Source organism: Amblyomma maculatum, chromosome 9, assembly GCF_055883805.1.
Source record: "Amblyomma maculatum isolate TAMU_Amacu chromosome 9, ASM5588380v1, whole genome shotgun sequence".
NCBI classification, from domain to species: Eukaryota; Metazoa; Arthropoda; class Arachnida; order Ixodida; family Ixodidae; genus Amblyomma; species Amblyomma maculatum.
The window spans coordinates 87,492,277-87,515,712 of record NC_139352.1 but is presented as its reverse complement, the minus strand read 5'-3'; the positions used below and the strand labels follow the sequence as shown (position 1 = coordinate 87,515,712).

The window sequence follows — 23,436 nt, the reverse complement described above, 5'->3', positions numbered from 1 at the left end:
AGAAAATATGCAACACTAACAGTTCCGCTTTACGAGTATGTACTGAACGACCTCCTAATGTTTCCTGCGGCATTACTATTCTACACACACCACCCAAAAAAATATTCAGACCAACATGTTGGGGGTGATGTGGGCCAGCCCACAATATTGTGGTGTTCGGAATAAATTTTTGTCATGTTACTGAGTGTCGCATAAAAGCAAAAAAAAATAGTGCTTAATGTTTCGCACTCGATGATTATTGAAACTTGGGCAGCCCCGAAAATTCCAGATTCAACCCATCAGGGCAGCACGTGGGTCAGCCCGAAACGGACATGGCCTCCGAAAATCCTGCGCCTGTACAATTCAGGTATTGGAGGGATTAATCGACTTAAAAATTAAAACCTTGATCAATGGTACGGCACTGCCTGCAGAAACGTGGGACTCATTATTGATTCTGGTGTGCTGCTCACATTCGTCTACCTGGGCTAAATGCGGGCAGTCCTATTTGGGCTGCCCACACGGATACAGATTGGGACCGATCGCGGTAAAATTAGACAGCCCACGCGGGCCCCCTCTGGGTACGGGTTGCAAATCCCGCATGGGGCCCGTATGGGCTGCCCCCACGGGCCCAGCGCGAGCCCCTACGTAATAGCCCACTTTGTGCTACTTGGGTATGGTTAAGACAGTGACTAGTTTGACGAACATATAGTTGCCACAGGACAGAGGGAGAGATTATACAATGTAGCTATTGCGGGGTACAAACTTCTTTCGGGCTGCTTCATGCAGACGAGGACAGTTTGTACATGTTTTTTCAGTGCATTTACTTGTGCATCTTTTCACCAAATCGCAGCGGAGGCGAAAGTGCAACGTCCACTTTCTTTTTTCCCAATCTGTTCCAAACCTTCAGACCTTCAAACCTTCAGGGTTCTTTAACGTGCACTGATATCGCACAGCACACGGGCGCCTTGCTTTTCACCTCAATCGAAAAGCTGTCGCCGAGGCCGGGATTAGATCCCGCGTCCTTGGGAACCGTAGTCCAGCGCCGTAAGTACTGCGCCACCACGGCGGGGTTAGATATTTATTCTGCGAACAGTACAACTGCCATTCTCCTTTTCCTAACTTACTCTACTATTCTCGCGTTCCAATCGGATTCCTTGCGATATGGTTTAAAAACCCGGTGGCGCAAATACCTTTGCAAAGGATTCGACATGGCGTTTTCATTTTGTTAGGATAAATCCAATCGGTCGGCAAAGTGTGATGTCACCAAAAAAGCTGCAAGATTTATACGGATCGAGTTGTCCGGCAAATAATAATCTGACCTCAAGCGATCACACATCATGCCAAAACAGCAATGCGTGTAAATGGGCTTTAAAGAACGTTAGATAATAAAGTCGCGGAATCCAACTCCTCTTTCATGATTTCGAACTTTGTTAATCTGCAAAGAGGCACGTTTCAACGAATTAGTTAAAAGGCGCCATTGTCTGAAAGTTAGTCACCCCATGTTGTTTTTGTGATACCACCCCAGTGATACAATCACTAGTGGTAACTGATAAGGCTCCTTTTTTTATCCCAAGTGGTTCGACATATATCCCTGATTCGTGATGGGTTCCTCTTTAGGCCGCAGGAACTCTCTTCGAGCCTCGTTCTTAAAATTTTTGCCACAGTTCTTTCCTTCATAATGTATTTATTTATTTACAGACACGCTGCGGACCGTGGATAGGTCCAATCGGGTAGGGCAATATACATAGCAAAGAAGCAAGCAGAAAAAAAGTATACAAAACAAAGCAATTTGCAGCATAAACGCACTTACAACATAGAGTTTGCAATTTTTTAAAATGACTCTTACGAAAACATTATTCCGAGTTTGCGTTGTTATCGAAAGTGTCGCTATCTCTCCGCCCCGAGTCATCTGATTGGTGGAAACGCCGGAACGTGACGTTGCCACCTTTTCCGGTTCAGTAGCGGCAATACCCGATTCCGGCGTTTCGACCAATCACATGACTCGAGGTAACATGAGATAGCGACACTTCGATAACGACGCAAACTCGGCATACGGGCCCTGGGCAAAGTTCCACTCATCGATTGTGCGAGGAAGAAAAGAAAACTTATACAAGTTAGTTCGAGCAAAATAAGGCGAACATATATTATTATTATTATTATTATCATTATTATTAATTGGTTCACAGGAAGGGTAAGGCGCAGTACCTGTTACACTTTCTCTGTGGACACCTGAAAGGGAAGGGATGAAGGTGGGATTGAAAGTGGAAATTGAGAAAGGGGAGCCGTATTGGAAGGCTATGGAGTAATTGCGACCACCTAGGGATCTTTATTGGCTAGGAACTAGCCTCATTAACCATTGCCTCGCTAGAATTTCTCCTAAAGAGTATATATAAATTGGCAAGTAAGCACCCTCTACTGAATGGGGAAGACTTCAACAGCCCCACACAGACTGAGGCTATATCAAAACCACATACAGAGGCAGCAGATTATGGACCCTTCTTCAAAACCTTAATTTTTCCGTCCAAAACAACAACACACCCACGCGAATTGGCAATAGTGTACGTGTCGACACCAGCCCCGACTTCGTCTTCAGCCGCTGTTTAACAAAGGTGACATGGGACAGAACCCAGCATACATTAGGCAGCGACCACTATATCATTCTTGCCTCCATTCCCTTTCAACAAAAACGCAAAGCCTACACCACACACAAACTCAACTGGGACCATTTCAGGGCTACCCGGCAATCACGTGCGTCAGAGCCCATCAATGACATGAACTCCTGGACGAACTCGCTCACGCAAGATCTCCAGACCTACATCCGATACATTGAGACAGAAGCGGAGATACCTACCCTTGACAGCCGCCTCGCTCACCTCTTGGAAGCTCACCATAGCCTCTTAGAGCGATGCTAAAGCCAAAAACTGAACAGAACGCTAAAGAAGAGTCTCTCAACACTTCAAGCACAAATCGAAAAACACTCAAAAGACCTCTGTCGCTCCAATTGGAACCAGATCTGTGACAGCATGCCTGGCAAACTATCCTCTAAAAAAACTTGGCAACTCCTTCGCCACCTCATAGATCCAACACGAACAATATCTGCCACGCAACACTATGTTACTCGTCTCATTCATAAAAACATAGACGACACAGATACCCTTTTCGACATCCTCAATATCACATGCGCGTCTCTGGGCACTTCTACCACTCTCCCATGTTACAACGGATACCCGAACCCAACACTAGACGAAGAAATCACGGAAGAAATCAATTCTTGCGCTACGAACAAATCCAGGCGCAGAACAAATCACAAATTCTCTTCTCCGTAACTTGGACAATAATTCTATCGTGCAGGTTACGGATTACTTCAACACATGCTGGAATGAAGGCACTGTGCCCCAATCATGGCGGCATGCCAAAATCATCTTCATTCCCAAGCCAAACAAACCACTCACGCTACAGACCCTTCGCTCCATGTCCCTGACATCATGCCTCGGAAAGTTCTTCGAGCATGCTATTCAAAACAGACTTGCCCGCCGTATGGCTGACAAAGACTTGTATCCGCACAGCATGGTCGGCTTTCGTCCGCACCTGTCGGTTCAGGACGCCATGCTGCAGTTAACGAACGACAGTTACAACCCCCTCACACCAGGACACACCAAAGCTGTCCTCGTTTTGGACCTCTGCAAAGCCTTCGATCGCATCCACCACTTAGCGATCGTTAGTGCACTCTCCCACCTCAATGTTGGCGAACGCACGTACTCATATATTAAGGCCTTCTTATCAGGTCGAACAGCTGAAATCCATTTTGTCCCCCTAACTTCAGAGAAATTCACCCTAAAAAATGTAGGCACCTCGCAGGGGTCTGTACTAGCGCCTCTCCTCATCAATATCACTCTCATACCCCTTGCTACCAAATTGAACACCATCCCACACCTACGCCGCACGCTATATGCTGACGACATAACCATATGGACCACACATGGCAACGACGGAGAAATAGAGGAAGCCCTACAAACAGCAGCTACCACCACCCAAACTCACGCAAGCAGCATAGGGCTATCATGCTCCGCGGAGAAGTCAGTGCTCCTCATCATCGTCCACGAAACTCTCCATATGCCCCGATTTCAGTCACCATTGAAGACCGGCCCATCCCTGAGGTTCCCAACCTCAGGATATTAGGACTCCACATCCGATCCAATGGGGAAAACACCATCACACTCAAGAAACTCCAGCAGATTGCTGGTAAAATATTGCGCCTCATTAGTTGAGTAACAGTAAGGCATATGGGTATGAAAGAACCCGAATTACGTCGCCTCGTTAAGCTTTTGTCCTCAGTCGGGTGCTCTACACAACGCTCTACCTCCCACTTGCAAAACACGACATCAACGCTCTAAGTATACTCATTCGCAAAGCCTATAAGACAGCACTCAAACTACCCTGCAACACGCCTAGCGAACGCTTGGGAGCCCTGGGCATACATAATAGCATTGAGGAGCTCATTGAAGCCCACAAACATGTCCAGTGCATACGACTCACACGCACATCGACGGGTCGCCACATATTTTCTCATCTCGTATTCAGAATACCCGCCAATGACCCAGACCTCTTCCGTATACCCAAGCATATCCACAAGAAGCTTAATATTAAGCCCCTTTCCCGAAATATGCATCCCCATCTCCACGAACAGCGCCATATAGCCTGTGCTAAGCCACTCCACCGACAGTACGGCTCCGACTCCGAAACCGCATGGGTGGATGCAGCATGCACAGCCATAAGCGCCGCGGCTGCCGCAGTAAACTCCTCTCTCTCCCCACTTTTTAAGCCGCCACTTCTACCAAACCTCACCTATGAAGAAGCCGAGAAAGGTGCAATAGCTTCCGCCATAACCTATACGAAAGCAAATTACATTCTCAGCGACTCCGAAACGGCCATTCAAAATTTTGTGCGAGGCAGAGTCCATAGTCCAGCTTGTGACATTCTAAGCTCGTCTGCTGCGCGAAACCCGTTCCCGCCAAGTGGAGCTGATTTCGGTGCCAGCGCAGTCCGGGGACCCGGCAATGAGGCTGCCAACTTTCTAGCCCGAGGTACCATACACCGGGCACAGGATGCCTCCGACCTGGGATTCACGCGGGAGCGTATGCACACTTTCAGCGAGCTGACCAAGGCCTACACAGCTACTCGGCAGCTCCGTAGCCTCTCTCTCTCTGCCTCTCTCATCCCTAGACAATAGACGTGCCACTCTTTGGTGACGTCTCCAAACACACACCTTCCCATCCCCTCAATCTCTTTCTCCCTATCATCGCCTCTATCCTACACCTGCATGCACCCTCTTTCCCGAATCACACGCTAACGCCCTTCACATCTTAACACACTGCCCGGCGGACCCTCCCCCACGGGGCCTGGAGCGCCTTAACACCTGGGAGGACTGGGAGGTCCTGCTGCGCTCTACGAACCCGGCTGACCAGGACGCTGTCACAAGCCGGGCTACCAGCGTAAAGGACCTTCGGGGCATGAACGCTTGAGTACAGTGGGGCCGGGATCTGCCAGTCCAAAACTCCTTTGCTTAAATAACGTTTTATCCATCCATCCCTACGGGGCTGGCACGGTAGGTCAACGCCGCTTGCGGCGGGGGCTAGCCAGTCATCAAATTTTTATCTGTTGTAGGCCGTCATTGCACCCACCACCGCTTCGGTGGTAGTGGAATACGGCCGTTGTTGCGGCGTGCGTCTTTCTCTTCCTTCTTCTTTTTTCTTTCTTCTCTATTTTCTTTTCTGCCCGCACAAGGCAGCGGAAGCGGCTCAGCTACAGAGCTAGTAGCAGGCCCGTGCATTTTGTTTTCCTTCTTCCTACAGCCAAAACAACAACAGCCCCGCCGGGGGACGCCCGACCACTGTGCCGGAGACCCGGGTTCGAACCCGACCTCAGCGGCTACTTTTCGATGGAGGCGAAACGAAGAGGCGTCCATGTGCTGTGCGATGTCAGCGCATGTTAACGATTCCCTGGTAGTTGAAATTACCCCGTAGCCCTCCACCATGGCTTCTCTTTCTCTCTCTTCACTTTCACTTCCACCTTTCTCCCTTCCTTTACGGCGTGGTTCAGGTGTCCACAGAAAAAAGTGTGACAGATACTGCGCCTTTCCCTTCCTGTGAATCAATTATTAAAAAAAAACAATTATCTACCGCGCGCTGAGATCGCACAGCACACGGACGCCAATTTGTTTCGCCTCCATCGAAACGCATAGCTGTATTGTATGGACTGTTTCTGGCTGGTTAAGGAATGAAATAAAGGGGTCAAGTGCTAGTTTATTGGTTAGTAACAAGGAAACAAATTCAAAGGGAATGTTTTTTCTCTGATCTTCAGGGTGTGGTATACGTTAATTTGCTATAATTCCGATGGTGAACCCGATTTAAAAAATTTAGAAAGCCCTAATCTCATAGCTTTTGTTCGCACTTTTTCGAGGTTTTTTATATTTGATGTAGTGTACGGATACCACACTATGGACACATATTGAAGATAAGGCCTGAATAAAGAAAAATAGCTCAGAAAGTTTACATCAGATGGAGAATTTCGGATTTTGCCTGAGGAAACTCAGTTTTTTAAATGCTGCTCTGCAAATATTGTCAATATGTGTATATGTACATTTCATAACAAAGCGAAGATTGTCCTTCTCAAACACAGTAACATATTATTTCCGATTTTTTTTTCACTCGAATTTGGTGAATGCTTACTGTCGCAGTATTGTATAAGACGTAATGTTTGCGCTTTCTTAAATTCCTATTTGGCTTGAGGTATACCCTAACGTAAAACACAAGCCATAAATTTCCTGTGTCCTTCGTCAGTCTCATAAAACACAAAGGATAAAACTGTTAATGTTGGACGTTACAATGTTCTTGTTCCCAGGTCAGCCTCATCAAACTCGCACAGTATTTTGAGCCGCTGTCGTTGAAGACAGCTCTGTATGCGTACCGGGCCCGAAAAGATATAAAGGACCAGCGCATCCGTGGCCTGGAGTTCCTGACCCCGGAGCAGCTCTTCTTTGTCGCCGCGTGCTATGTGCGCTGCGTGAGGACCAGTGGACTTCCAGGCGCCGCCGACGAGTTGTGCCATGCTCCGTTTCGGCAGGTCGCTGAGTTTGCCGATGCATTCGGATGTGCACTAGGCTCACGGATGAACCCACCGCGACGGTGCGAACTGTTCTGACCCCGTCCCCTGACTTCATGTTTGACGCCTCGTGTTTGTGTTGAGCCACATATTCATTAGGTATAAAATGTTTAAAGGGGTGTTAAAACGAATTTAACTCGTTCAGGTCATAATATGAAGCAGGAAGAAGTAAAAACGACAGGATTAATACAAGTTCCTTGCATAGTAGTTTCGCCAGTACCCTGGAGCCCTGACTGTTCTGCCATATTGCAGCAGTAACACTCATTTCTTTAGGACTTCGGCGCAACTATCACTCTAGCATTCAGTATTGAAGTAGGAGCTTCTGAATTCGTGAAGCTTGCTCAGATGGTTAATCATCTTAACCTACGGATAATGACTCCGTTTGGCCCCCACGCGAATAAGAGACAAAGTGTAGCACAGAAATGAAACTAAAATAACTTAGTTGAATTGTAAAGTTTTTTCTAACTTCATGTTACTGAGAAGAAATTACAAAAACATTATATAAGTTAATGTATATTACACAGTAAACTTAAGAAAGGCGATCAACTCCAGCGTAACAAATGTGGATCAATTGTGTGATGGTTTGTTTTCAATTATAGCTACAAAGAGTATCAACTCAGCGTATGTAAAAGTGATGGAAGTAAACCTACAAAAAATAGAGAACTTTTCGCAATTCTTGCTTTTGTCAAATTCTGGAAATAAAATGTCGGGATGTGTTTTTCCGCATTTTTCGATCCCCACAGTATCATCACTTCATAATAAGAGGATTTAGAAAACCCTCCTATGATATTCTTGTCAGGCTGAAGTCAATATTTATCCAGATGTTGGCGAAAAACGATTTCACCAGCAGTACTTATATCAGAAGTTCTTCAAAAGAATTTATGCAGAGGATACCTCTCATTAAACATATCGGTGAAGCTGATGCATTTTATGCATTCCTCTGATTGTAGCTTACCTGCAGCAAAGACTAATCTGATACTACACTGGAACCTACAACAACCACAGTAATATTGTTTCGTATATGACATTGAAGAGGACGACGATGGAAAATAGTTATACACGGAGTACGGGCGGCCGAACAAATAGGACCGCAAGTTTGTAATGGCGCCCACGAGGGCTAAACACTCAGGTTCTGTTATCGAATAATTTTTCTCAGCCGCTGAAAGGAGGCGAATGGCAGAAGCAATGACGCGAGTGCGACCCGTCTGCTGCTGGGCATGAATGACAGCAATACCGTGACCACTGGCGTCGGTGCGTACCTCCGTTTGTGCTGTGGGGCTGAAGTGTGCCAGGACGGGCGGGTTGCTGAGAGCTGCGAGGAGCGCAGAAAAGGCTTGAGATTGTTCTTGGCCCCACCAAAGTCTTACGTCGTTCTTCAGGAGAAGTGTGAGTGGACGAGCCGTGTCTGCAAAGTTGGGGACGAACCACCGAAAATACGATCAAAGACCAAGAAAACTACGAACGTCACTGGTACAGTGGAGTGTAGGAAATGCACTTACAGCACGAATTTTGTCGGGGGTCGGGTTGAACGCCACGGGCGTCGACCACGTGTCCGAGCACTGAGTTCACGTCGGCCGAAGCTACACTTCTTTGAATTTAGCTGAAGGCCAGCTCTTCGGAAGACTCCAAGAATGGCATGAAGGCGGTGAAGATGTCTCTCGAAGGTCGAAGAAATGACAATGAAGTCATAAAGATAGCATAGGCACGTCGTCCATTTTAAACCACGTAAAGGAGAGTCCATCATACGCTCGAATGTAGCAGGCGCATTACACAAGCCAAATAGCATCACATTGAATTGCTACAGGCCATCGGGTGTGACGCAGGCGATCTTCTCTCGGTCCCGTTCGTCGACCGCGATCTGCCAATAACCGGAACGAAGATCAATCGAAGAGAAATGACTGGCTCCGTGCAAGCAGTCGAGGGCATCATCTATCCTGGGAAGTGGGTAAACGTCCTTCTTTGTAACTTTGTTGCGATGTCGGTAATCAAAGCAGAACCTCCAGGTATTGTCCCTCTTTTTAACAAGCACGACAGGCGGCGCCCAGGGGCTGCTCGAAGGCTCTATAATATTTCTTAAAACATCTTGTCTACTTCTTTCTGTATGACGCGACGTTGAGAAATAGCAACTCAATAAGGTCTTCTGTGAATTCGTGTTGAGTCTCCAATATCGATGCGATGAGTACCGAGGGACGTTTGTCCCAAGGGTCGGTTACCAAAGTAAAAAATGTCACTGTACGAAGTCAGAAGGCGTGTAAGTGTTTGAGAACGATCAGGAGACAAGTCGGGAGCTACTATTCATGATATGCGGGCCTCCGTAGGCGGGGACTTTGCAGGTCGTGTCGGTACTCCAGCAGTAGTGTCAGGTAAAAGTGCAGAAACATTAGATAGTAGGGTCAGTTCGGCGAGCGAAACGCCCTCAGGAAGAACTTGTACAGAACAGCTGAAGTTCAGGACGGGGATATAAGTGTGTTTATTGGCTACGTGCACGATATTGTCACGATATTGGAGACTAGGGCTAGGCTATCAGAGCCGGAGCAGGTAGAATTATAAGGTCCAAGCTTTAGGTACGTCCTTCTAGACCGGAGCCGATTCACTTCGTCCTTTTTCTCCGAGCGCCACTTCAACGTCTTTCGCTGCGAGCGCCCCCTGGCATTCCTCCCTCCTTAAGCGTGACGCACACGGCACGCGTGCACACAGGTGGACAAAAGCAAACGAAAAAAAAAAGTTTGCAGATGCCGTCTTTCAGTTACCGCGTAAAATACGGCTTCATGCGTAGGACATGAACTGTCTCTGGACGAGGTAGCCGACGGCCTCTCTGCTCTGGACCATCTGGGAGGACCTCATAGTTAACGTCGCTGAGGCGCCGCAAGACTTTATATGGTCCGAAGTAACGGCAAATCAGCTTTTCTGATAGGCCACGGCGTCGAACAGGAGTCCACACCCACACCTGGTCCCCGGTGTTGTAGGAAGCTTGTTTGTGGCGGAGGTTGTACCGGCGTGAATCCTTGTCCTGTTGCTGGGCGATGTGGACGCGTGCTAGTTGGCGTGCTTGCTCAGCATGTTGGGCAAAGTGTTCGGCGTCAGTAGAAAGCTCGGTATCTGTTTCGCAAGGGAGCATTGCGTCCAGCATCGTCCGAACCTCTCTGCCGTAAACTAGGCGAAACGGCGTGAAGCGTGTTGTCTCTTGGACTGCCGTATTGTACGCGAATGTCACATATGGTAGGATAGCATCCCAAGTCTTGTGCTGGGCGTCGACATACATCGCCAGCATGTCCGCAATGGTCTTATTAAGCCTTTCAGTCAGCCCATTGGTCTGCGGATGGTAAGCAGTAGCTTTTCGATGCGCCGTACCGCTGAGATGAAAAACTTCGGCCATCATTTGTGAAGTAAAGGCAGTCCCTCTGTCAGTAATAATACAGGTCGGAGCACCGTGCCGCAGCATGATCTGGTGTACAAAGAAATGGGCAACCTCCGATGCTGTACCACTAGGTAACGCTTTGGTCTCGGCATATCGAGTCAGGTAGTCTGTGGCGATGATTATCCAGCGGTTGCCCCCGGAGGATCGAGGGAAAGGACCGAGAAGGTCCATGCCGACTTGATCAAACGGTGCGCGTGGTGGTATTATGGGCACGAGAAGGCCTGCAGGCTTTGATTGCGGAACCTTCCGACGCTGACATTGCCGACAGCTCTTAACATAGCGCTTAACGACAGTTGCAAGGTTAGGCCAGTAGAATGTCTTTCGTATATTCTAGCAAGCGTGCGAGTATAGCCCAAGTGGCCAGAAGTTGGTTCATCGTGGCACGCGGAAAGGATTTCCTCTCGCAGAGCTGCGGGTACCACGAGGAGGTAGGTTCTCGAATCGGATCTAGAGCTGTGCTTATAGAGTACACCACTTCTCAGGCAGAAAGTTGAGAGGCTCCGAGAAAAGCACTTAGGTATTGTGGCTGGCTGACCTTCTAAATAATCGATCAGGGCTCGTAACTCTGGATCAGCACGCTGCTGATGAGACATATCTGAAGCATCAACAGCTCCGAGAAAACTGCCAGAGTCACCCGAATGTGGTGAAGCGAGCTCGACGGGCGCACGAGAGAGCGCGTCAGCATCTTCATGTTTATGTCCGGACTTGTAGACTATAGTAAGGTCAAACTCCTGTAGGCGAAGGCTCCATCGCGCCAGGCGGCCGCATGGGTCACGCAGGTTGGCCAGCCAACACAAGGAATGGTGGTCAGTGACCACTTTAAATGGGCGACCATAAAGGTAGGGGCGAAATTTTGCAGCCGCCCAAATTATGGCGAGGCATTCCTTCTCAGTAGTTGAATAGTTCATCTCGGCTCGGGATAAAGCACGGCTGGCATAGGCGACGACTCGTTCCACACCCTCTTGATGTTGCACGAGAACCGCCCCAAGGCCAATGTTACTGGCGTCAGTGTGGATTTCTGTTTCACCGTGCTCATCGAAATGGGCTAGAATAGGCAACGATTGGAGACGGAGACGCAACTCGGTAAAAGCAGCTTCTTGCTCGTGACTCCAAACAAAAGGGGTGTCTCCGCGGGTGAGCCGAGTCAGCGGTTCAGCAAGATCAGCGAAGTTATCGATAAAACGGCGGTAATAACTGCACAAGCCGAGAAATCTGCGAACAGCTTTCTTGTCACGTGGAATCGGAAATTTCGCAACAGCAGTAAGCTTGTCAGGGTCGGACTTTACGCCGGCAGCGCTTACGACATGACCGAGGAATTTAAGCTCTTGGTAGCCAAAGTGACATTTCTGTGGCTTAAGCGTCAAGTTAGCGGATCGAAGGGCTTCGAGTACTGACCGCAGGCGTTTAAGATGTTGTGAAAACGATTCTGCGAAGACCACCACGTCATCTAGGTAGACTAGGCAACACTGCCATTTAAGCCCGGCGAGGACAGTGTCCATCATCCGCTGAAATGTGGCCGGCGCGGAACAAAGTCCGAACGGTAGAACTTTAAATTCGTAAAGTCCGTCGGGTGTGACAAAGGCCGTTTTTTCACGATCTCGCTCATCTACCTCAATCTGCCAATAGCCACTTTTTAGATCGATTGACGAAAAGTACTTCGCACGCCGAAGGCGGTCGAGAGAGTCGTCAATCCGCGGCAAGGGGTATACATCCTTCTTGGTTACGGCGTTCAGCTTGCGGTAATCGACGCAAAAACGTAACGTGCCGTCTTTCTTTTTAACTAGAACGACTGGGGAGGACCATGGGCTATTTGAAGCCTGGATAACATCATCTTCGAGCATTTGTTTAACTTGTGACTTAATAACTTCGCGCTCGGTTGAAGAGACGCGGTAGGGGTGCTGGTGAATTGGGCGGACATCATCGAACGTCACGATCTGGTGCTTGGCAATGGGAGTCTGATGCACTTTTGACGATGATGCAAAACACTCTCTGAATTCAAGTAACAGTGAAAACAGCTGTTCACGCTGGCGCACCGATAGCTCTGAGCTAATATCGAGGTTGTCGAGGGATGTGGGTGGTGGCACGGTTTCTGTGGACAAGCACTCGGAGACTTCAGATATGCGTTCCGCGAAAGCTACGGAAGTATTCCGAAAAAGGTGTCGATACTCGTGCGAAAAATTGGTAACAAGTACCTTGGACTGGCCACAGTTAAGATGGATCAAACTGCGAGCCACGCAGACTCCCTGCGTCAACAGTAACGAGAGGTTAGTTTCGGCTATTGCATCACCATCGTGAAGTGCATTGCATTTGACATTAACGAAGGTGGTGGTTCGGGGTGGCAGCGTGACACTGTCCGCATAAACTCGAAGCACATTGAGTGGTCGCTGTGTACTGCTGAGGGCCACTGCTTTCTCAGTTGAAAACGAGACCTTAAAATCCCGGAGGTCAATAATTGCGCCATATTCACGAAGAAAATCTACGCCCAGAATTAGGTCACGTGAGCAGCTTTTCAGAACGAGGCAGCTTCCCAAAAATGTCGACCCTTGAATTTGAACCCTGGCCGTGCACATGCCTAGAGGAGTAACCAGATGACCACCCGCAGTGCGAACGTGTGTGCCAGCCCACGGAGTCAAAACCTTCTTGAGAATCGCGGCAAACTGGCTGCTCAAAATAGAATAATCAGCGCCAGTATACAACAAAGCTCGAACATGGCGACCATCCAGTATTACTGGTATGTCCAACGACAGCTTCTCGCGAATATCAGGCTTCTGAGTGTTTAAGTGCTCTGCGTCGGTGTACGCGGTATGCTTCACCTGCAATTCGTCGTTGTTGCAGGCGCGTTGTTGCGGTGTCCGTTCCACCGGCAATTCTTCGTCGTTGCGGGTGCGTTGTCGTGTCATCTGTTCCACCGGCAATGCGTCGTTGTTGCGGGTGCGTTGTTGCGTTGTCTGTTTCACCGGCAATTCGTCGTTGTTGCGGGTGCGTTGGTGCGTTGTCTGTTTCACCGGCAATTCGTCGTTGTTGCGGGTGCGTTGGTGCGTCGTCGGTTCCACCGGCAATTCTTCGTCGTTGCGGGTGCGTCGTGGTGGCGTCGAGGTAGCGTTATAATCGGCAACCGCGGACTTTTCCAATGTCGATTCGTAAAGTTTCCGTGTCCGCGTCGATGGGGGGTCTCCCGCGCAGCGATGTCCAGCGAGCCTACCCCCGAAGGTCGCTGGTTTCAGTTTTCCCGCTGGGGGCTGGGCAATCGGTCCTGCGCTGCCCATGAGGACCTCGCAGCAGATGGCGAAGGGCGAGCCCTGGGCGACGGTGATCGGGATTGCCGCAGACGAGACGGAACACCACGGCGCTGGTCATTGAGGAAATCTTCAACGGCTCGGGGCCGTTCGCCGTAGCGAGGCCGCGGAGAATCGGCGGAAAAACCTTCGAGGCCCAGTCGACGGTAGGGACAGCGCCGATAGACATGTCCTGGTTCGCCGCAGTGAAAACATAAAGGCCGTCGGTCGGGGGTACGCCACTCGTCTGCTTTCCGTCTAGACTGTCGGGAATCCGTTACGTACTGGATCACGGGAGCCGGTGTTGTTGGTGCAGCTACGTTAGCAGGAATGAGGGTCGGCGACTGGGGTGGCGAGTATTGTAGCACCTCGGCGTATGTGGGACGCTGGCACTCAGGTGGCGTAAGGGGAGGAGCAGGGTGAGGTTCACCGCTTGGAAACGGAGGCCGGAGCACTTGCTGCACTTCGTCGCGGACAACGCTCGCAATGGAGGTAGAAGCAGGTTGATGTGCGCCATACAGCAGTCTGAGTTCGTCGCGCACAATCGAACGTACGAGCTCACGTAGCGCCGATGCGTCCATGCCATGCGATGGTAACTCGGCAGAGACGGAGGTGGCGTGGACGGTACGATTCTGTGCCGAAGCTCGCTGCTGAAGCACTCTTTCTATTGTGGATGTTTCCGCAAGGAATTCTGCGACAGTTTTCGGTGGGCTGCGCACCAGGCCAGCAAAAAGCTGCTCTTTAACGCCAAGCATAAGGTAGCGCAGCTTTTTGTCCTCGGACATTGTAGGGTCTGCCCGCTTGAAGAGGCGTGTCATGTCTTCGATATATGCCGCGACCGTCTCGTTGGGCATTTGAACCCGAGATTGGAGAGCGCGTTCGGCCCGTTCGCGGCGATCTGAGCTACCGTAAGCAGCCGCAAGATGACGCTTGAACTCACTCCAGGATGACAGCTGGTCTTCATGGTTCTCGAACCATGTCCGAGCGCCATCTTCAAGGCTGAAGTAGACGTTGCGAAGCCGGGCGGCGTCATCCCAGAGGTTGAAGGTAGCTACCCTTTCGTAGTGCTGCAACCAGTCGTCGACGTCTTCATAGGTGTCCCCGTGAAAGGTCTTTGGGACGCGGGGGTTCTGAAACGTCACGTACGTAGGGGCCGCTCCAGGCATTGCGACGACGTCGTGGCTGCCGGTAGTCATAGCCGATGGGGAAAACTCAGGTGGTAGGCCTCGTTGCCTGCGGCTGGTGCGGTGAACAGGCGTTTCTTCGAATATATGACCAGCACTCCTGCTTAGCGGAGGGGTACGGGACATCAGACCTGACCTCCACCAGATTTGTTGAAGTTGTTGAAGACGTTGAAGTGGCACTCCCTGGCAATATTATGAGGGAGAAATATGCTACGAGTAAATGCAGCGGTGCGAAGACGAAGGGCTGAAGTTTCATTAGCCTGTTCGTCAGGACAGAGCGGCAGATCTCGATGAAGCAGTCCAGAAGAACAGTCATTAAGAGCGGAGTGTGTAGTTAAAAATTCGAGGCTTAATATAACATCTTGAGGGCAGTTGGTGAGGACTGTAAATACCACAGGATTATTTCGGCCGGCAATGCTAATTCGTGCAGTACACATACCAATAACAGTAGTTGTGTTACCATCGGCAACACGGGTGGTCGATGAGGTCCCAATCTGTGTGCGTATGGGCAGCCCAATAAGGGCTGCCCGCATTGAGCCCAGATAGCCTAATGAGGGTAGCACACTAGAATCACTAATGGGTCCTACGTTTTTGTAGCCAGTGCCGCCATATTGATCAAAGTTTTCATTTTTAAGTCGATTTATCCCTCCAATACTTGAATTGCACCGACGCGGGCTTTGCGGAGACCAGTCCGTTCGAGCTGGCCCACGTGCAGCGCATCATGGGTTGAATCTGACATTTTTGGAGCTGCCCAAGTTTCATTAATCATCAAGTGTGAAAATTGAGCGCTATGTATTTACACTCAGTAACATAAAAGAAATTTATTCTCAACAATACAGCAATGTGGGCTGGCCCACATCACCCCCAAAATGTTGGTCTGAATATTTATTTCGGTGGTGTGTCTAGTATATAATTGGCGCAGGAAAACTTTGGAGGTAGTTCAGTACATACTCGTAAAGCAGAACAGTTACTGCTTCATATTGTCTGCCAATACTGCATTATTAGCGTATTGTTAAGAGTAAAATAAATACTTTTAATTCATATCATTATTATGCTTAGGTCAGTTATGTGAAACCTCAAAAAGAGGCAATTAACGGCCGGTAAAACGTGAATTGCATAAATAAAATGGTGGCTTAAAGTTAGGGTTGAGATGTTTCAGAGCGGTAAGCCCTACCACGGCCAGTTTGGGGCCCACTGCGGCCTTTTATAGGCGGCACCAATTGAGCTGATCTTATTTTTACCGCATTGAAAGCGAACATATGTTGCATTTGCCCGCAAATTCCCCGACAAATACCTGTGTCTTACATTCCACAATGTCATGCTTCAGGAGCATCATAACATCCCACGTGCTAAGGTGCGGCATAAAACCGCACATGTAATCCGGCCATAGCGCATTCCTCTCCATAAACCTAGTTAACCTAGTCTACACAACATGTTCCATCAATTTCCCGATGCACGAGCTCCATGAGATTGGTCGAAGATTTCCTATTCCAGGTTTCTTTCCTGGCTCAGAGATTAGTATCACCTTCGCCATTTTCCACTCCATCCATGATGAGTTGATAAATCTAGTGATATCCCTAACAGAGCTATCACCTAGATTTATTAAATTTTTGTTAGTAATGCCATGCGGGCCCGGTGCCGACCTAACTTTAGGTTAACTATTTCTAACTGTTCCAAATTTACTTCCCCCTCGTAGTCTTGAAGCTGTATCGAGCTCGTGTGCCCTATATATGTATCCTCCGATGTTTCCAGAAATGAGTGATCACTGAGATCCCCACACGCATGTCTAATTTTGTCCATGTGTACCGTTGTCTGGCTTTTGAATTTTTCCGGGTCAAGCAAGTGTCTTAACAAGTTCCAGTTTTAGGGTGATTCATGCCCCTTTCCATTTCTCCACATTTACTGATCCATTGTTGTTCGCACAGCTCGAAGCTATAGTCTTCAATCTCTTAGTTGAGTCTAACAAGGAGCCTTTTGAGACTGCGATTACGCCTGCCTTGCCTCTTCAGACGGCGCTCCATGCTCTCCTTGGCCTACCACATATACAGAAGCCGACTGTCTGCAACATCCGGGGCGCTATCCACGTAAATTTTCTTTGTGGCACCTTTGACATCCTGCTTGAGGTTGTCACACCGCAGCTTACAGTCTAACTTTGGACTCATCATCTCTGTTGCTTCTAATCTCCCTGAAACTATCCCACTATGTCACATACAAAGGGGCCTCATTCCTGGGCTTACGATTACCTTTCAAATCCATCCTGACTATCAGCACAGTGATCACTTGCAAGGTTTTGCGCTGTATTTCGCCACTCCTACTCACCTGCGTTCTTGCTGAACGTAAGATCTGGAAAACTTTGAAAGAGCGCAAACACACACAACCACTAAAGACAAGAGACGAGACACAAAGTTTTCCAAATATGTACCAACTCGCCCAAAAAGAAGTGTAAGATCTGGAGACGAGTCTTTGCATACACTATTACCCTCCCTCGTCGGGAACTGCAGATTTGTCAGGAGAGTTATTCCCAAATTGTGATAAACCTCCCATAACATTATCCCCTTAATTTGTTCTTTATCATACCCCCACTCAAGGTGGCATGCATTAAAGTCGCCTATATCTATCAGGGCTGCTTTCCCGCTACCTTTAGGGCTTTTCCAAAAATGGCCCTGAGCCTAGTTTTTTGTTGCCTAGGCGGGAAATGATTAGTATGAAAGTGTTAGACTCGCCCTTTTTGCCTGTAAGAATTTCTATTAACACGTTTTTCATATCTTTATTTCCTAGCTCACGCACTACTGTGGCTACATTACGTTACAAAGGTAGCAGCTCTCGAGTTCTTTTTATAACTATGGTAGCCCTTGCACCCCATTAATTTTACCTTCCCCCTACCTCCTGCAAGGCTGTAGCGAGAGACCTCCCTCTACTCTGGATAAAACCTGTTGCGTTATCCCCCGTTTGCGCCGGAAGCCGCGACAATTCCACTGCCAGATTTAACCACGAAATTCTTATTGGGTCATATGTCCATTTTATATGAGATTGGTGATTTCATCTATACTGCTCTTCATAGCAGCCATCTCTTCAGCTCTTCTTCTATTGCTCTCATCTATGCAATTAGGTTTTATAATCTATTTTAGCAAAGGAGCCTTCCAGCATTGATTCCAACGAACCCACGGCCCCAAATATTCTGGTTATTTGTCCTCAAGGGACTCCTCCGCATCTTCTTTCTCTGTAATTTTCCTCTTTTGAGGAGGGTTATTCCCTGTAGTCACCCTAATATCTCCCATCCTATTCTTGACTAATAGCATCGGGCTTGCACTACTATTGAGACTTTCGGACAAGCGACTTTTCCTGCTCCATCCTCCCTGTTTTATCATCATGACCATTTCATCCAATTTCTTATTTTGCGTCGCACTACCTGCAAGGGATGAAGAGAATGTTCGCTCGGAATTTTGCACCTGGCAGCAACGCGGCTGCGAATGCATGCGGAGGGCTCTCACGCGCCTTTGAAGAAGAAGCCTTGCCCTTGAATCGGTCGGCCATGGACCCCGACTCTGCGGAAAAAGACGCTACAAAGACGTCAAGGTCGTCCAAGACCTCTAGGAAGGCGAAAAAGAAAGTGCCCCAGCCAAAGCAAGATTCGGAGAGGGAGTCTGAGAAGTCGAGAACTGCTCAGAAGCGACTAAGGAGTAAGAAAACGTTCCAGATTCATGGCGGCAAAGGACCCCAAGAAGTCATCGACCACTGGGATCAAGCTTCAAGACAAACATGCACGCAGGAAGCACCTAGCAAGGGACCGAAAGTTGGATCACCGAGCAACCACAGTGCTCTCAAGAATGAAGAGCAAAGGCTGTCCAACCTCCCGACTGCGGAGCGGTGCTTCAACACTGCAAGTCGACCAGAAGTGCTCGGCCTTACGGAAATAGAATCTGCCATAAAACCACGTTCCAACGAATACCAAGCACAGCTCCCAAAAGCCAGCCACGACATCGGTGCCGACCCCCGCAGCGTGACTGGTGACGTCATAATGGCCGCACGTGAAGACGTGAAGAGCCCTGACACAGAACCGCAGTACACGACGCGCACCATACGCAAGTCGAGCTGTTTCCAGGTTGACGCGAATATAAAGAGGGCGGTGAAACCAAGGCGCCCTTCAGGACAACCGAAAGCGAGGTCCCTCACTGCGCAGAAGGAGCCTGCCGTTCATTGCCCTGTAGACGGAACTAAACCCTCGGTGTTCGGCGTTATGGTAAGCTACGTGCTCTGAAATCTCGAGCATTGGTTGTTAAATAATAGTTATCAATGTGGATGTGCTTGCAGCTGTGAGTGTTAAAACATCAGCCACGGTGGCCGCCACCGATACTCTAGATTGCGTAATGTTTTGAACATACACACATTCGCCCCTTTTAATGGGCTTAGTGTTAATCAGATCCAGCAATACCCAGTTTAATTTTTATGGTTTACTTTTCATCACAGCTTTTTATACATAACCCCATAATACTATACAGAATGTGAGCATATTAGCCTAGCCTAGGAGTGTTTTCTAGAGATGCAATTTACCTCGCCTGGGGTCCTACTTCAGGTTAATTGGGAATAAATACATGTTTTCATAACAAGTGAGTGGATTCGGCAAGCTTAGTAGCATTACAAACTTTCCGCTTGTGGTAAGCCATGTATACAGACTTTGGATTTCAACATCATGAGGTATTCGCCATTTTTGAACCGCATTGGGGAGCGGTAGCTCCATTTTGTATTGTTTTGCATCATGTACCGCATGCAGAGCTGAAGGCAAAATAACGTTTGGATAGGCGGCTGCTCCCGGCTTTATGAGACTGGTAACCAGAGCCTCACTCGCTTCAGGCGGGTGTTCGTTTGCTGCGGCGTTTGTACCTGTTGTGTATGCCGCCGTTTAGATTTCTATTGCGACGCGCGTCTTTTTCTGTCTTTCTTCTCGAATTGCTCCTCTGTCCTCACGAGGCCGATATGTTGGCTAAACTCCTAAGGTGCCTCGATGCGCGCGAGAGGCGCGCGCATCGAGGCACGCTATCAACTACAGAGCCAGCAGGACCTTGCATTTTCTTTTCCTTCTTACTGCAGTGGCAACAGCGCCTGCAAATCCCCTCAACGCCTCGATTAAGGTGTCATGAAGAAAGCTTGAACGGCGCCTTTATTTAGCCGGATAGTTTTATAGGGCCGAGTTACATTGTCCTACTAGATGGCCAGCAGGTCAAGCTTGTTCCAGGATCCAGGAAGGTACACGGACCCTAACCACTGCCATCTTTTGGATGTGCCCCGCGATCTTCGAGAATCATCCAGTGAAAACGCCTCTGACAGCCACGCCGCCGCACTAGGCCTCGCCTCATCGAGGCGACCCTGTCCGGCGCGCCGCGTTCCTCAGTCCCCAACAACCATGGAGGAACCAGTGTATGCAGATATACCCAACCCACAAGACTATCGCCCTGGTGAGTGGAAAACTGTCCTACGTGCTTATCGAGCTCAAACCTCAGATTCAAACGCGGCCTCAAAAAACCCATCAACGGCCTCAGTTCACGTCAACCCTAACGGAAGCAACGCCGGCGCGCCGTCGGACGCTGCGCCTGGAACCTCTCGAGCCCCGCTCCAGGAGACGCCGCACTTACTACGCATGACGCGCATGGTTGTGCACAAAAGTAAACAACTTGCCGCGCTGCCGGCAGGCACGATCCGAGTCGTATTTCGCCCGAGAGGCGGGCTCTCCCTGGAAAAGCTTCCAGTTCCAAGTCTCTTGCAGGCACTGCATGCAACTCCGAGCTGCTCAGTGATGGGCGAACTGCACATCAGAGTTCATCCCACAAACAATACCTTCACGGTAGCGACGGTGGCGGAGGCAACAGCTCTCGCTTTAGTGAACATGCAGGAAATCACTATAGATGGAAAGAAATTCCCGGTAGCCGCGTATATCGCGGCACCTCCAGCGGCAGTCAAGGGTGTTATTTCCCGTGCATACTGGAATGAAGCACCAGATGAAATACTGAAGGACTTGCAGTATCGCAACCCGGAGGCCAATATCATAGCGGCTCGACGCATGGGGAAAACGTCGTCAATTCTAATAACATTTGCTTCTGGTCCGGTACCCCACACCATCAAGTACATGTGTGTTGTACATCGATGCACCAAATACAAGGGCAGCCCTGAAGCTTGTACAAACTTCCGGAAACCTGGTCACAGGTACGATGTGCGCCCTCTCCCAAGAAGCGGACTCTGCCCCCGATGTGGAGAGAATCACGACAGGCAAGAAGACACTTGCACGCCGAAATGCATTCTTTGTGGTGGGAACCACCTTACCGGTACAGGCTCATGCAAAGCCAGGACCCCCCAGCCTCGACGACGGACAGCGCCGAAACCCAAAACAGCAGTGCCCACGGCAAAAGACTTTCCACCCCTAGTGCCTCGTCAGGATCGCCAGCCAGCCTGGACCAAAGCCAGCAGTACACCCCAAACATCACGGCGGGAGGAAGAGATAGCACTCCTGCGGGAAGAGGTAAGGCATTTAAGGGCAGCCGTTAGCTCTATTCCTTCCACATCCAACCAACCCCCTCAATCGCCAACACCCCAATCGTTCACACCCCCTCCCCAAAAAAAACGGAGACCAGAAGACGTTCCAGACATTGACTCCAAATTCAAAGACTTTGCCCAAAACCTAGAAGCCAAGATTCTGGCTCAGACTCAAACGTACATTGAAACCGCCATGGCTAGGCTTACAGAAACAATTATCAGGCAAGTAACCACAGCCATTATGCAACAGATTCCAAAAATGATTGCTGGAATGCCTTCGAACACCCCAGCTGACAACCCTACACCAACTTCCATCCTTCGCCCTCCTACCCTCCAGCATGGCCCTGTCGACAGGAGGCAGTAACCACCGACTACGCATTTTGCAATGGAACTGCAGGGGGTTTCGCCGCAAACGAGACCCCCTGCAGCAACTACTCTCTGCTTCTTCCACACACCCCGATATATTAGCGTTCCAGGATGCTGGAACAAATGTATCACTGCCAGGATACGCTCTGGTACCCTCTGACATCACTCCCAACCCTAGGGTTACCACGTATGTTCAACACTTAATTCCATACACTTGTCACGAAATACACTCCCCGGTGGCTCACACATATTTAGAATTAATCCCGTCTACTCAGAAATCCTATCCCCTATTCATCCTTAACTGTTACCTCCTTCCGAGGCAGCCGGTCGCCGAATTAATTGCTCTCATTAAAGCTGCATCCACAGTGGCAAAAAAGGACCCCTCATTATTATAGGCGACTTTAACTGCGCACATGTAGACTGGGGCAACATGCGCACCAACAAGAGAGGAGCGGAATTACACAACACCCTTCAGATGCAGGGCCACTCTATATATAATGATCTCAGCACACCTACAAGAATCGGCAATAGTGTCACCACCGATACTAGCCCAGACCTTACATTCGGCCGAAACCTCCCAACACTGGTATGGAGCAACTCGAATGAGACCCTGGGCAGTGACCATTATATAATAACTATAGAGCTTGACTTTGCCAAAAAAGCTAAAATCTACCGTGTCCGGCAAACTAGCTGGGATAATCTGCGTAAGCACAGAGAGGCCAGAACATTAAAAACCCCCTTTAACCTTCACACATGGATGACACAGCTCAAGGAGGATGTCCAGGCTTTCACGCAAACTTTAGACACCACCCCCGAGACTCCCATTGCAGATAGTAGGTTAATGCACCTTCTCGAAGCACAGAAGAGTATCCTTGCGCGCTGGAAAAAACATAAGCATAATCGAAAGCTTAAACTTAAACTGGCGCAAATTCAAAAGCAAGTAGAGGAGCACAGCGCCGCCCTCAGTAAACATAACTGGCACCAAATATGCGATGGGTTGCGAGGTAATCTCTCCTCCTCCAGGGCCTGGCATCTTCTTCGACACATGATAGACCCTACACAAACTAAAAAGGAAACTCGGCTTACCCTCAAAAGGCTTATCCATAAACATCGATGTAGTCAGCAATCGCTCTTAGCCCAACTGCAATCAACTTATACTACTGTGGGCCAAGCAATATCCTATCCAAACTACATAGGCCCTGATCAACCCTCCCTAGATGCCGCCATTATGGAGATCGAAGTTAGATCAGGCCTCCTTAAGCTACGCAACTCAACCCCTGGAGAGGACAAAATCACCAATGTCATGCTCAGAAACCTAGATGACCGTTCTCTTTCCCTGCTCACTGAATACTTTAACGAGTGCTGGGAAGCGGGGCAGCTACCGGATGAATGGAAGCACGGTAAAATAATATTCATTCATAAACCAAACAAGCCCATAAATGCCCAAAATCTCCGCCCCATCTCCCTGACATCCTGCCTGGGGAAACTCTTTGAGCATGTCATCCTCAACCGTCTTACGCAACACATG

At 49.1% G+C, this 23,436-nt stretch overlaps 1 protein-coding gene across 1 annotated transcript; it reads left to right on the top strand.

Annotated features, from left to right (window-relative positions):
* Positions 1-20,223: 20,223 nt before the first annotated feature.
* Positions 20,224-21,906, top strand: LOC146179701 (uncharacterized). The gene has a single exon (XM_084580248.1). The coding sequence runs from the start codon at positions 20,224-20,226 to the stop codon at positions 21,904-21,906; it is 1,683 nt and encodes a 560-aa protein (XP_084436374.1).
* Positions 21,907-23,436: the final 1,530 nt, after the last annotated feature.

What these genes read in the sequence shown, in the direction of transcription:
- LOC146179701 (XM_084580248.1), top strand. Translation starts at nt 20,224, where the DNA reads ATGGCCAGCAGGTCAAGCTTGTTCCAGGATCCAGGAAGGTACACGGAC.